Genomic DNA, 14,048 nt, shown 5'->3' on the forward strand with positions numbered 1-14,048 from the left:
CAATTTCTGCCAGGACCTGTCCCTTCCACACCCCCAAGCTCTGTCTTTCCATTCCATGGGAACCCACTGTTTTGGTATGTGGTGGGGCCAGATTTGTCTCATTTAGTGCTCATAAAGTATTTAGTGATGGAAAGCATTTTTATTTATACTTCACAGTATAATTCCTTGATGTTGTTTTCATTTTAAAAACATCTCATTTTAAAACTATAAAGGCACATTTCAAAATAGAGAAAGCACAAAAAAGAAAATGTTCTCCTGGATAAAACCCCTCTTAATATTTCAGCGTATTTATATTCAGCTTTTTGGTTTGTTTGTTCTGGCATCTGGAAGTGTGGGTTCTTGTTTGTGGGCTTTTGTTGTTATTTTTTATCCTCATGTTAGGACTTTCTTTTTTTTCAGTGCTTTTAGAGAGAGAGGAAGGGAGAGAGAGAAACAATGATGCAAGAGAGAAGCATCAGTTGGTTGTCTCCTATAGGCGCCCGAACTGGGGATTGGTACCCCAACTGGGGATTGAACCCACAACCTAGGTATGTGCTCTGACTGGGAATCAAACCTGCAACCTTTTAGTTACAGGATGATGCTAGAACCGACTGAGCCACACCAGCCAGGGCAGTGGTTTCTGGGGTTTTTTTTTAATTTTTTTATTTGTTTGTTTTTAAATAACAAAACTAGGACCATATTGATTATACAGTTTTTATAACATTTTTTTCCAGGAAGCACTGAGTCATTAACGTTTATTGTGGCCTTGAAGTTTGCTGAAAAAGTGAACTTTAATGCCTACAGAGTCTTCTGTTGTTCTGAAGTATAGTTTATCAGCCCCCTACTCCTGAATTTTTGGCTCTTTCCAATTTCTTATTGTTATGAATAAGGTCGCACTGAAAATTATGTGTTTGCACTGGCCAGTGTGGCTCAGTAGATTGAGCTCTGGCCTACAGACCGAAGTGTTGCCAGTTCAATTCCCCGTCAGGCCACGTGCCTGGGTCGCAGGCCAGGTCCCTGGTTGGTGGCCTTCAGGGAGCAACAGATTGATATTTCTCTTGTTTCTCTCACACATCAATGTTTCTCTCCCTCTCATTCCCCCTCCCTTCCCCCTTCGCTGAAAATAAGTAAATAAAGTCTTTTTTTAAAGAAAGAAAATTATTATGTAACAGTTATTTTGCAGGCACGTGTTCTGTTATTTATTTAGGATAATAGCTGAAGTGAAATTACTGAGTCAAGACCCTTCTGAAAAGGTCACACCAAGTTACGGTCTTCTCATTAGTGAAAACGCTTGTCTATCTCCTTGCTGAAATCTGTTTCCAGTGTTGTACAACTGATACAACTTGACATAACTTTCTTCTCTTCAGGAAAATCTCTGAAGGAAATGGAGAAACCTTTGTCTGCACTTGGACTACAAAATGGTTGCCGGATCATGTTAATTGGGAAAAAGGTAAATTGCTTTTTCCACCAGAATACAACCAATCAAATGACCGAGGTCTTTCATGCATATTTCTGTGTAGAAGGCAAAATTGGGGACCCGGATTCTGCATTGGTGAAGCACTCTAAACAAATGTAGTCTCCATCTGTTTGATGGGGTCACCAGTTCTGTTGTTTTTATGTCCTCTGGCTTCTGGTGGTTTGGGCTCCTGCTCTGAAGTTAGGCACGGTTGTGCTGCCTCAATAACACAGTTTTTGTGTTGGTGGTGGAGTCTCAGTCTGGTTAAAAGGTGCCTTAAGACAGTCCTTACTCATTTGGAGGGGATTTACAAGAGAACGTTTTGTTAAAATAAACCTGTAGATTTAAAAAGTAAATACAAGTTTTTAGCCTCTCTCCCTTTAACCACCCCTTTTTCTAAAGTCTCCCACAAGGGAGAAAACTCTCTGGCTGGAAAGAACAGTTCATACTAAAGAATTGAGGGAGAAAAAGAGCCAATTGGTGACAGGTGAGGACAGTCGCCTCGTAGGTGATGAAAGAGGGCCCTGGCCAGTCCTGCATTGTGACACAATGGGATTGTTGGTTACATGAAGTTCCCTTACTTTGAGTGAGGTGGCTGACTCCGAGTGGTAAGAGGGTGAGATTAGCAAAGCAGAGGCAAAGAAAATCTAGTCCAGACTTGGAACTGCTAGGAGAAGACTGGCACTCTGAATTTGGCCACAAAAAAGAATGTAAATAATTTGGAAGAGTTTAAAAGCAGGAAGATGCTGGCTCTGGCTATCAACTGTTTAGATGAGAGAAGGAGAAATAGTCTAGATTTTCTGCTCAAGGGTCAGGGAGAATAGTGATGGGCAGTGGCAGAACCCAAAGGTTGAGGTTGAAGAAGCTGTAGGACCCCTGATTGGAGCTGTCCTGGGGTGTGTAGAGCCAAATCTGATTCAAGTCTCAGCTCTACTTCTTTTTGACTATGTGACCTTAGGTTACAATAACCTCAATTTCACCATCTAAAACAGTACCTACCTACCTCATTGGGTTTTGGTAAGGCTTAAAACAATAACACTGGTAAAGTGCTCAGGATAGTGCCTGGCATAGAGGGAATGCTCAATAAGAGTATTCATCATTCACATGAATACAAGAGTATTCATGTTGGTGGATGACATTTTGGGATTCTATTTAAAGGAATAGTAGAATTCTATCTACCTAGCCACTCTGGACTCTTCACAGGTGTTCACTGTAAATTGTTCACCCTCTAGGGATCAGACTAGCTGTTGATGATCAGCCCCAGGCTGAGGTTGAGCCTGGCTCCATTCTCCGAATCCAAGTTGTCAGGGCCTTGCCTGAATACTTACCTAATACCTTCTCTCTAGTCTGGAGTCTTTGTAGATACCCTCTCTCTCTCTCTCTCTCATCTAGTCTCTGTAGATAGAAAACCTAATATGTATCCCGTGGCTTGTTTTCCAAGAAGCAACAGAGTTAAGACTTTTATTTTGGTGAGTGGTTTAGCCTATTTGCAGCCAGACTTTTTTTTTTTTTTTTTTCCCCCTGACAGGGAATACTCTTCTTGGTGATTAGTGGCTTCATTTTATTCTTAAACATTCTATTTTTTTAAAAGATTTTATTTATTTATTTTTAGAGAGAGGGGAAGGGGGAGAGGAAAGAGAGGGGAAAGAAATGTTGATATGTAAGAGGAACAGCAAACAGTTGCCTTTTGCACCCCCCCCCCCCAACCGGGGACCGAACCCACAACCCAGGCATGTACCCTGACCAGGAATCCAACCAGCAGCCTTTCTCCTTGTGGGACGATGCCCAACAAACTGAGCCCCACTGGTCAGGGCTCTGTTTTATTTGTTTGTCTTTATTTATTTGTTTTATTCATAAACATTTTAGAATAGTCCGGAGGAAGAAGTTGAACTAAAGAAGTTGAAAGATTTGGAGAAGTCTGTGGAGAAGATAGCTAACCAGCTGGAAGAGTTGAATAAAGAGCTTAGTGGAATCCAGCAGGTAACTCGTGGTGGACTTTGACTATTTATCTTCTCTAGAAATTTGTGGAGATGCAAATGTATCTTACAAAGGCAGGCTCTGTAGTCAGACTCCTTGGGTTCAGATCCTGGCTCTACCCTTTCTGTCACTGTGGGCAACTCTACCTTTGTCTCAAGTTCCTCATCTGTAAAAGGGGAAAAATGATGATTCCTCGCTCTTAGGGGTGTTGTGATGATTAACGTAGTTTGAGCCTGAGACATGCTAAGTGCCTTGTAAGTGTTGCCACTGTTATCTCAAACCCCAGCCGGCATCCGTTTGTGCGTCTGGGAGAGCACCTGCTGTGCTAGGATCGCACTGTCTGAAATAGAATAGGTAACTTCTCTCGGGCTAGTCCGGCAGTTTTCAACCATTGTGCCACAAGAATTTTTAAAATAGGCAATGTCTGACTAGTCAGGGGCACCGAGCTCTTTTCCCTTAGCTTGTCAAATAAAAAATGGCAACAGCCGACACAACAATAGCTGTCAGGTATGAATGAATCAAAATTATACCTATTTTTTGTCAGATAAGCAAAAAATAAATTTCTTGGTGTATACTACATAATTTTATTTTATTTTTCATTTTTATTTATTTGTTTAACACAGGGAAAGAGAGGGAGAGAAATATTGATTGGTTTCCTCTTGCACATGCCTGACCAGGGACCGAACCCAAAACCTAGGCATGTGTCCTGACCAGGGATTGAACCGGTGGCTCTTTGCTTTGCGGGACAGTGCCCAACCAGCTGAGCCACACTGGTCAGGGCCAGAATTTTAGTGATTAGTTTATGTGTGCCATGAGGTAAAAAAGGTTAAAAATTGTTGGTCTAGGCTGATATAATATGTTTAGCAAAGCAAAGAACATTTTGTTGATTCATAGAAAGTCCAACTTGATCGGATCTTAGAGGGGTGGTCATCTGATTCAATTTCTTTTCTTTTTTTAAAAAAATTTTTAAAATTTATTTTTAGAGAGGGGAAGGGAAGGAGAGAGGGAGAGAAACATCAATGTGTGGTTGCCTCTCATGCACCCCCTACTGGGGACCTGGCCCACAACCCAGGCATTTGCCCTGACGGGGAATTGAACTAGCAACACTTTGGTACCCAGGCCGGTGCTCAATCCACTGAACCACACCAGCCAGGGCCAATTTCTTACATTAGAGATGGAGTACTGAAACCAATAAGGATTAGAAACAGTCCCAAACCATTTGTTTTTGATCTTATTTTATAAATTTAATGGATGTATGCTTGTGTTTTAATTACCAAAGTCATACATACTGATTGTATGTAACATTTAAGTAAATATATGGGCATTAATGTGGAAAATAAAAATTACCTGTAGTGCCCCAACTCAGAGATAGCCATTACTAAAGCCTGGAACCAATTTTTCTGTCTTTAAAACAAATTGGTATGCTGTTACGCACACTTTGTAAATTGTTCATTAAAAATGATCATACTTTCAAAACTTGCATAACATTTCATCACATGTGAATGTAGCATGGTTTATTACCTAACCAATTCTCTCTTGTTCATCACTTAATGTTCTTTTACCATTTTGGATAATGCTTCTTTGAAATCCTTAGACATAGATCTTTTTTGACTATTTCTGATTGTGGTAGAATAAATTCTTCGAGTTGGAATTTCTGGCTAATGTTTACTATATGTTGTCAGATTTGCATCCGTAACTGTCAGCTTTGATAAACACCCCCAGAGATCCCTGCTGTTACCAGCTAACTGGTCATTTGGCCAAGTAATGTGAATAAACAGCCAGACCATTTAATAAAAATAATATAAGTGCTGCCATTGGTTAGCACATGTCTGTGTCAGGCATTATATTAAGGGTCTGCATATATTCCCCTTGGTCCTCACAGTAACCCTCTGGGGTGTGGGTATCATAATCTTCATTTTCAAAACGAGGACACTGAGGCACAGATAGGTCAACAAGCTAGTAAATGGCAGTAGAATTCAAGTCCAGGGCTATTAAACTCTAAACCCTGTGCTCTTGCCATGTCTGCCTCCTGTGTGTAGGTATAGTCTTCTGGCTTCACCAGAGCTGGGGCTCAGGAGGCATTTGCGGGTTATTACAGAGTGGCCTATTACAGTACTTGGGGGGCCCAGGGTCAGCTTTTCTTGTTGTTCCAAGAGATGAATTTGCAGGTCTGAGGTCTGGCCCAGCCTATTGGGGGGAATGTGGATTCAGGGTGTGCCTTCTCCATCAGTGCCTCAGCTTGGAGTTTCCCATTAGCCTCAAGGAACCCTTGCAAGAGTGCATTGTTTCTCCACAGGGCTTTCTGGCCACGGATTTGCAAGCTGAAGCTCTCTGCAAACTCAATAAGAGAGTAAAAGCCACAATCGAGCAGTTTATGAAGATCTTGGAGGAGATTGACACACTAGTAAGTAAATATTCACCTGAGAAAAACTAGTTTCCTTTGACTATGTTTTAGTCAGTTTTACTCTTTCAAACGCAGCCTTACTGTCAGGATATCGAGCTCCTGCTATGTGCCAGACACGGCTAGGTCCGGGGTGAATGCACAGAAAGATAAGACAGTTCCTGATTTCTAGGCACCCACATCCCACCAACACAGGGCTTTTGTCATTTTTATTAATGTATGCTAGTAGCACCTAATCCTCATGAAGCTGGGATCCAAATCATCCATGGTCTCTTGTTCAGAGAAACGTAGGCTTCACTTTCTGATATTCACGTTACTGATATTCCACTTAGCTCATTACCTGTACAGAATTCAGTCAGACCCAGTTCTCGTGAGGCTGTTGGGAATCATTGACACCATGTTCCCTTTTACAGATGATGATAATGACAATTCTAGCCTGATGCCTCATCCTTTCTTCTTTTTTTAATTTTTATTTATTTATTTATTTTTAATTTAAATATATTTATTAATTATGCTATTACAGTTGTCCCATTTCCCCCCCCCACTCCACTCCATCCTGCCCACCCCCCTCCCTCCCACATTCCCCCCCATAGTTCATGTCCATGGGTCATACTTATAAGTTCTTTGGCTTCTACATTTCCTACACTATTTTTACCCTCCCCCTGTCTATTTTCCACCTATCATCTATGCTACTTATTCTCTGTACCTTTACCCCCCTCTCCCCCTCCCACTCCCTTATTGACAACCCTCATGTTCTAGTTGTTTGCCTAGTTTGCTCTCGTTTTTGTTTTATGTGTGGCCGTTAATAACTGTGAGTGTGCTGTCATTTTTACTGTTCCTATTTTTGATCTTTTTCTTAGGTAACTCCCTTTAACATTTCATATAATAAGGGCTTGGTGATGATGAGCTTCTTTAACTTGACCTTATCTGAGAAGCACTTTATCTTCCCTTCCATTCTAAATGATAGCTTTGCTGGATACAGTAATCTTGGATGTAGGTCCTTGCGTTTAATCTTGGGTAATGTAATTATGATGTGCCTTGGTGTGTTCCTCCTTAGGTTCAGCTTCTTTGGGACTCTCTGAGCTTCCTGGACTTCCCAGAAGTCTGTTTCCTTTGCCAGATCTGGGAAGTTCTCCATTATTTGTTCAAATAAGTTTTCAATTTTTTGTTCTTCCTCTTCTCCTTCTGGCACCCCTGTAATTCGGATGTTGGAACGTTTCAAGGTGTCCTGGAGGTTCCTAAGCCTCTCCTCATTTTTCCAAGTTCTTGTTTCTTCATTCTTTTCTGGTTGGATGTTTGTTTCTTCCTTCTGGTCCATACCATTGATTTGAGTCCCAGTTTCCTTCTCATCACTATTGGTTCCCTGTACATTTTCCTTTGTTTCTCTTAGCATAGGCTTCATTTTTTCATCTACTTTTCGAACAGATTCAACCAAGTCTGTGAGCATATTGATAACCAGTGCTTTGAACTGTGCATCTGATAGGTTGGCTATCTCTTCATCGCTTAGTTGTATTTTTTCTGGAGCTTTGAAGTGTTCTGTCATTTGGGCCATTTTTTTTTTTTTTTTTTTGTCTTGGCGCGTCTGTTACTTTAAGGGGCGGAGCCTTAGGTGTTCCCCGGGGCGGGGTAATGCTGGTCGCTGCACTGTGACGCTGTACGTGGGGGAGGGGCCGAGTGGGAGCAATGGCGCCCGCCTCACTGTCCTCCGGATTTCAATCTTTCACTCTGCTACCCACAATCAAACTGGGCCACTCTGGTGCTGGTTCCCGAGTAAGTGGGCCTGTGCACACTCTAGGCCCCTGTGGGTCTCTCCAACAACCTCTCCTGTGAGGCTGGGAGTCTCTCCTGCTGCCGCCCCAACCCCCAGGGGCGCTTTCAATCAGAGGTTTGAGGCTTTATTTCCCCGAGCTGGAGCCCTGGGTTGCACGGTCTGCTTCGCTGCCCGCCGTTCGTCAGGTTTATCAGTGGGCGAATGTGGTGCGGCAGGGTGCTACCCACTGCTCTGCCTGTCCCACTCTCCGCCACTCTTGAGTCTGGCCCTCTGGGTTTATCTGTGCAAATGTGGGGCCACAGGGTCTGCTAGTGCTCAGACTGCCTGCGCCATTTGTCCCACACTCCGCCAGTCTCAGTCCCGCCACAGCCACGCGAGTCCTCTCCACCCCAGTGCCCGTCTCCGCCCCTCCTACCAGTCTGGATGAATGTTTATTTTCTATTTCCTTGGTGTCAGTCCCCCTTGCTGTTCGATTCTCTGTCAGTTCTGGTTGTGCGAGGAGGCACAGTGTGTCTACCTACGCCGCCATCTTGGTTCCCCCCCCTTTTTTTTTAGATAGAGGGGAAGGGAGGGAGAAAGAGAGAGAAACATCAGTGTGTGGTTGCCTCTCACGTTCCCCCTACTGGGGCCCTGGCCCACAAACCAGGCATGTGCCCTGACTGGGCATCGAACTGGTGACCCTTTGGTTTGCAGGCCGGCACTCAATCCACTGAGCCACACCAGCCAGGGCTGATGCCTCATTCTAGAGGGTGAGCTACTCTGCTTGGGATTTGGCGGTGGGGGGGTGAGGAAGGTTGTAAAGAAGATGCAGAAGGTGCTTTTCTGGCCACAGTGAGCTCATGGTATGGCCACAACATAGTGTCCATGCATAGCAAACAGTGAAAGAACAAAGTCCGCGTTAAAGATCGGTTTCTGTGGCCTAGACACTGAGAACCACGGGAGCTTTTATAAGGCCAAGAGCCATGGAAGGGTGGTGGAGGATATAGACTCAGAGAAATGATTCCTGAGAATGCATGTCTCATTCACATTGGTGACCCATGACCTATTGTATTTGGTGTACTCTGGGTATTTCTGGTGTGTTCTTACGTCATTTTCAACAATAATTATTTATGTGTCAACTTATTCTTCCATAGATTCTGCCAGAAAATTTCAAAGACAGTAGACTGAAAAGGAAGGGTTTGGTGAAAAGGGTTCAGGTGAGTTGTGTGGTAGAGCATTACAAAGGGTAAAATGTTGGTGTCTGTGTTCATCTGTTCAAAGAAAGGTATAGAAGTGTGTGTGGCTTTTTTTTTTTTTTTGATTGTTACTTAGCATTCAGCATGAACCCAGAATATTTGAATCTAAACTAATTGGGAAGGAAGATCACTGAAGAGCAGAGGGGGCGGACACATTCATATGTACAGTGCCCCCTGAAGTTGTACAGTTGCAGAGTCAAGGCTTCCTGTGGTCACCACCCTTTTGGGGGTTATGGGCCTAGAGTATGGTCAGAAACCCTGGTCCTATGCATCCCTCCTCCTCCCTATCCTTACTTTGGAGCCTAGGCCATCCCTGCACAGCCTGTTTCAGCATGAGTCAGTCACCTGTGGGTTTCCCAGAATGGCTGAGCAGAGCCTTGAGGTTGGCTAGCTCTGGTGGACCCTCATTGTCATGCATGGATCTTTCAGGCGTTCCTAGCTGAGTGTGACACAGTGGAGCAGAACATCTGCCAGGAGACGGAGCGGCTGCAATCCACAAACTTGGCCCTGGCCAAGTGAGGTGAGGCGGAGAGAGGCTGTTCTACCCTGAAGACAGTTCTGCCAGCTCTGCCCTGTCTGATGCAGAAGTTACCTGATTTCTCCAGGGTTTCTGGGGACAATTGGCCAGTTGGCCAGTTTACCTTCTCCTACACCTGTTCTCAAAGAACAAGTATTGTCTTTACAATATTAAGTAGAGCTCTTGTCTGTTTTCCCATTCTGTCTCTGTGTGGCTGTGCTGGCCACCAGCCCACCTTGTCTGGGGAGGGCCCAAGTCTTCCCAGGTCTTTTGACCTTTGGGTGCTCTCATTTGTCCTGGGGTAGTTTGTGTTTTTATAGGCCATCTTGGTCTTCAGATCATGAGGCCTTTTTGCCCTTGTGATCCCATAGTCCCATAGGGGAAAATCAGAGTCACTGAGGGGTTGTATCTTGTGGGGAATGTTGGGAATGGATTGGAACAGGTGTTTGGAACAAAGTAGTCCAAGTATCTCTCGTTGTGACCTGATTCTGGAAGAGCTGGCTTGGTGGTTGGTTCATAGACCCTGTCCTCACCTCCCAGTGTCTCTGCAAAGCCACAGCCAGTAGGTCTCAGGGGGCTATTCCTGGGGTGAGGCGTGTGGTTGATGTCCCCAAACAAATCTGTAGAAGGTTAGAACCCAGTGCTGACCTCCTGCACTGGGTTCTCTGCTTGAAACCAGGTCAGAATCATGGCTCACGAAGGGCAGAGAGGGGAGCAGAATGAGTAAAGCAGGCAGATGGGGAAGACAACCATAAGCTTCTCAGGAGTCCTTCCAAGGCATTTCTGTTAAATGTTCCATCCTGAGATCTATATTTCCTTCAAGGCTATTCCTGTCCGTTTTGTGGCCTTCCCTACCCCTCCCCTCCATCCACTGTTTTTAAAAAACAGTTTGTATACACATAAGCAAGCAGAAGAGTGTTTAAACTTTTTTTTTCTTTTTTTTTTTTTTTTGAGTGAAGTGTGAGAGGCAAAAGCCCCTGGGGTTCTAGTCGTAACTTTAATAAACTCGAGAGTGGCCATGCATGCTAGAACTCTTAAACTGGTCAGCTGCTGTCACCCCATTTTTTCACACAGTGCCCAGGAGACAGGTGGGCTCTTGATGGACAACTCTGAAGCCAACCTTTATTAGAAGAGAGGGCATCAGTGAAGTCCCAGGAATTTAGGACTGTGTGGGTGGGACTAGGACAAGGTGATGACGGGGTGGACAAGTGGATGAGGCTCAGGGCCCAGCCCAGCCCACCACCAACTGCAGTCAGAGCAACTCAGTACTTACCTGTTTTTATGTGTCACCTTGGGTCACAACATTGAATGAAAAGTTACTGTGTGCCAGATACTATTTTAAGTACTTTGATGCATTTGTTGTTTAATCCTCAAACAACCTAGGAGGTAGACGGATACTAGCCCACGTTAGAGGTGAGGAAGCTGAGAGAGCTTAGGCAATTTGCTGAAGTCATAGAATAAGTGGCAAAGCCAGGACACCATGCCGGGCAGTTTGATTCAGAGCCCATGCTCTTAATCTCTACTGTACCGCCTCCCCATCGACAGGGTTGCATGTTCTCTCTCATTTTCTCTTCCTCCCCCTCCTTATCTCCCATGTTTGTCTTTCTACTTCCTCTCTGGTCCTCTCCAATTCATTCTCCACAGAGTACTGTGAATAATTATAAAGTACAAATCTTATCGTGTTGGTCCCCTGCTTAAAAACCTCTAATGGCTTCCCATTTCTCTGAGAATAAAGGCCAAAGTCCTTACTCTCTGCCGTCTCCCATTTCATCTCGGGCCACCCTTCTATTTGCTGCCTGTGGTTGGCCACTGTGGTCTTTGCCCAGGTCCTCATATTCTCTGTGCCCTCTGCTGCCCTGGGGTCTTTGCATACACTGTTCCCCTGTTTGGGAAGCTTCATGTCACCCTTCCACCACTGCCATCCCTTTCCTAGGTAACTCCTATTTAGCTTTCAAAACTGAACTCAATGCCTTTTCCGTGGACTGTCTTGAGAACATATCAAGGCCCCTGTCGTAGCTTGCCATAACTTTTCTTTCACAGCATGTATCATAGTCTGTGATGATTTATTTATGGGATTGTTTGATTTAATATTTGCCTTTTATACTTGACTGTAAGTTCCTTGGGTTAAGGAGCTTCTTTGTCTTGTTAACAATGTATTTCAAACACGTTATCTGGTTTATAGTAGATGCCCAATAAATATTTGGAGAATGAATGAGTGAACGTTGAACACACATACCAACAGAGAAATTCCCACAGCTGCACTCAGCCACTGAAGCTCTGTCAGCACTGAAATTTACAGCAGCAACAACCACTGTTTTATTTCAGGTTGAGAAAAGAGGCCCTAAGGCGTGGGCTACCTGGCAGATGTGCAGGATGGTAACTGGGTCCTGGTCACACAGCTCACCCATCCACAGGGTGGCTTTGCCTGTGAACAGGAAGAGAACATCCCTTCTCAGTTGCCCACTTTCCTGGGACACCATAAGCCCTCCTGCAGGGGAGTACATGGAGCTCCGTGATCCCAAAAACTTTCTTCAGCCTCACAGAACCAGAAGATTTCTTCCACACGTGGACTATTTAGTCAACGATTTCTAATTATCCTCAGGCATAACTTAAAGATTACTCTCTCTGAGAAACCCTTCTTCACCTAGTATCTTTTCATTGAAAGAACCAGAAACTTAATTTCAAGGACACTGTCAAAATGGAAAGTTTATTGTCAGGATGTCAAGTTATCCCATGTAACTTTGGGAAGTTCAAGGACAACTGGGCTCCAGGAACTCAAACACTGCCGGGCATCACTCTCTGTACCTTTCTTTGTATGTTAACATCATTCTCTCAGTCCTGCTGCTTCCATGAAGTAGGAACCATAGCTGCCAGCAGCCCCTACTTAGCACATCTTACAGCTTCACTGTCAGAGAGGAACTGGCTCTGTATTCTTGTTTCCAATTTGAAAAATCCTGAAAAATCTTTTGGCCAAATCAGCCATGGCTGGAGCAGCAGAATTACATGTTACAGATAGGGCCTTTAGGGGCCCACACTTAGATTTCAGGGTTGTTCCCAGAGGCAGAGCCAGTTTCCACATCTGTAAAGTAGGGAATTAGGTATTTTTTCCACTGTGGCACATTGCTCAAGCAGAATCTGCGATTCCTCATTGTGTGAGTGGAAGCCTGGGAGAGAATGGTCACTGAGAAGCTTGGCTGAGCTATGCCACTTGAGTGTAAGACAGGCGGCCCACTTAGAGCAGAGACTTTCAGATGTCACAAATATCCACTCTTCCTACAATAAGTGAACACCTAATTTTCAGCTTAGCACATGGCCAACCAGCTAAAAAGTCTTATTTCCCAGTGTCCTTGCACTAGCATGGATAAGAGAAGACTACATTTTTTTTTTATCCTCACCCAAGGATATGTTTATTGATTTTAGAGAGGAAGGGAGAGAGAGAAAGAAACATCAATGTGAGAGAGAAACATTGATTGGTTACCCCCCACATGCTCCCAGACTGGAGATTGAACCTGCAACCTTTGGTGTATGAGATGATGCTCCACCCAACTGAGCCACCCAGCCAGGACTGATATGTACATCTTATGGGAACCATTTTCAGAGGCACTAATTTGCCCTTCTTCCTTTCTGAGGGCTGGAATGTAGACATGATGGCTGGATTTGGAGCAGCTGCCTTGGACCTTGAGGTAGAAACTGATGAGGGCAGAGTAACAGTATAGAAGGAGCATGGAGTTGGCTTACTAGATAGGTCTATGTGAAAGAAATGAACTTCTGTTTAAGCCGCGGTTATTTCAGCTTTTTGGACAGTCAAAATTAATCTTACATTATTCATATGCAGGTGGGAAACGAGATTTTGTTGTCAGTAGCAGTGGAAGGGCCTATAGATGACCTCCCAGTCCCTATAATATTGTGAATTTATCAGCAGCAATTCCTGCTTAGGTTCCCATTTCTGTGGTTCAGGGGATGTTGGTTCCTGCCTTCCTTGCCCCCACTTTTCCTTTCAAACCTTGGCATGTGTTTTCCCATGTGAAAATGCTCCCACCTGACCAGGTCCCTCCACACTCTTCCCCCACCACCATTATCAAGAGGTTCCTCCTATAGGCTTCGGCCTAAAGAGCGGGCACTTGACATGTACTGTAGGCCAGGGCCTCTGTGGGCAGATGTCTGCATGCTGTGTGTGCCTGTGGGCTGTTGTGTGAGTGCATGTGTGCCGTGTGTGCCTGGGGCTGTGTATAATGTCAGCAAATTTAACAGCCAGTCAGAGTGCGTGTTGACCAAAAGAAAGCTGAGTGTGAGTCTGGAGTCATCCTGCTGTGGGTGGGCAGGGTGCAGGAGGGGGGCATCAAGGGCTTGGGACAGCACCTGTTTCAATGGTTACATACCTATTTCAGCATTTTAACAAGCAGTTCTGTTGTACTTTGTGCATTACCTGGATATCAGCTCTGTGTGTGTGTGTGTGTGTGTGTGTGTATGAGAAAGAGAGAACTTGGGGTGCCGAGTTAGCCAGAGAGAAAGCCATGAGGGGTTGTGGGACCCTTACAAAGGCTTCTGAAGCTGGGCCAACCACCGTAGCAGTGGCAGTAGGTATAGATCTCACCTAGGTTCTTGACCTCAGTCACACAAGAGCACTGGGCAGAGTCAGTCCTAAGGGCAGGGGCTGGCCTCTTAGAACCCTGACCTCAGAAAGGAAAAAAAGACCTGGGATCTCTAGGGGG

At 44.6% G+C, this 14,048-nt stretch overlaps 1 protein-coding gene across 7 annotated transcripts in view; it reads left to right on the forward strand.

Moving 5' to 3' along the window:
* BAG1 (BAG cochaperone 1) overlaps positions 1 to 14,048 on the forward strand; it is a 75,001-nt gene that overhangs the window by 2,842 nt on the left and 58,111 nt on the right. For 2 of the 7 annotated variants that reach the window (XM_071221398.1, XM_053928880.2), the window contains exons 3-7: positions 1,347 to 1,429; positions 3,302 to 3,415; positions 5,709 to 5,816; positions 8,718 to 8,780; positions 9,249 to 11,548. In XM_071221398.1, the coding sequence (XP_071077499.1) occupies positions 1,347 to 1,429; positions 3,302 to 3,415; positions 5,709 to 5,816; positions 8,718 to 8,780; positions 9,249 to 9,338 (458 nt within the window). In that variant the 3' untranslated portion in view covers positions 9,339 to 11,548. Of the gene's footprint in view, positions 1 to 1,346; positions 1,430 to 3,301; positions 3,416 to 5,708; positions 5,817 to 8,277; positions 8,334 to 8,717; positions 8,781 to 9,248; positions 11,549 to 11,661; positions 12,803 to 14,048 lie in introns of those variants that run through there. The other 5 variants (XM_071221402.1, XM_071221397.1, XM_071221399.1 and 2 more) reach the window with 4 other exon arrangements.

The sequence above is a fragment of the Desmodus rotundus genome, chromosome 1 (assembly GCF_022682495.2).
Source record: "Desmodus rotundus isolate HL8 chromosome 1, HLdesRot8A.1, whole genome shotgun sequence".
Classification (NCBI taxonomy): domain Eukaryota; kingdom Metazoa; phylum Chordata; class Mammalia; order Chiroptera; family Phyllostomidae; genus Desmodus; species Desmodus rotundus.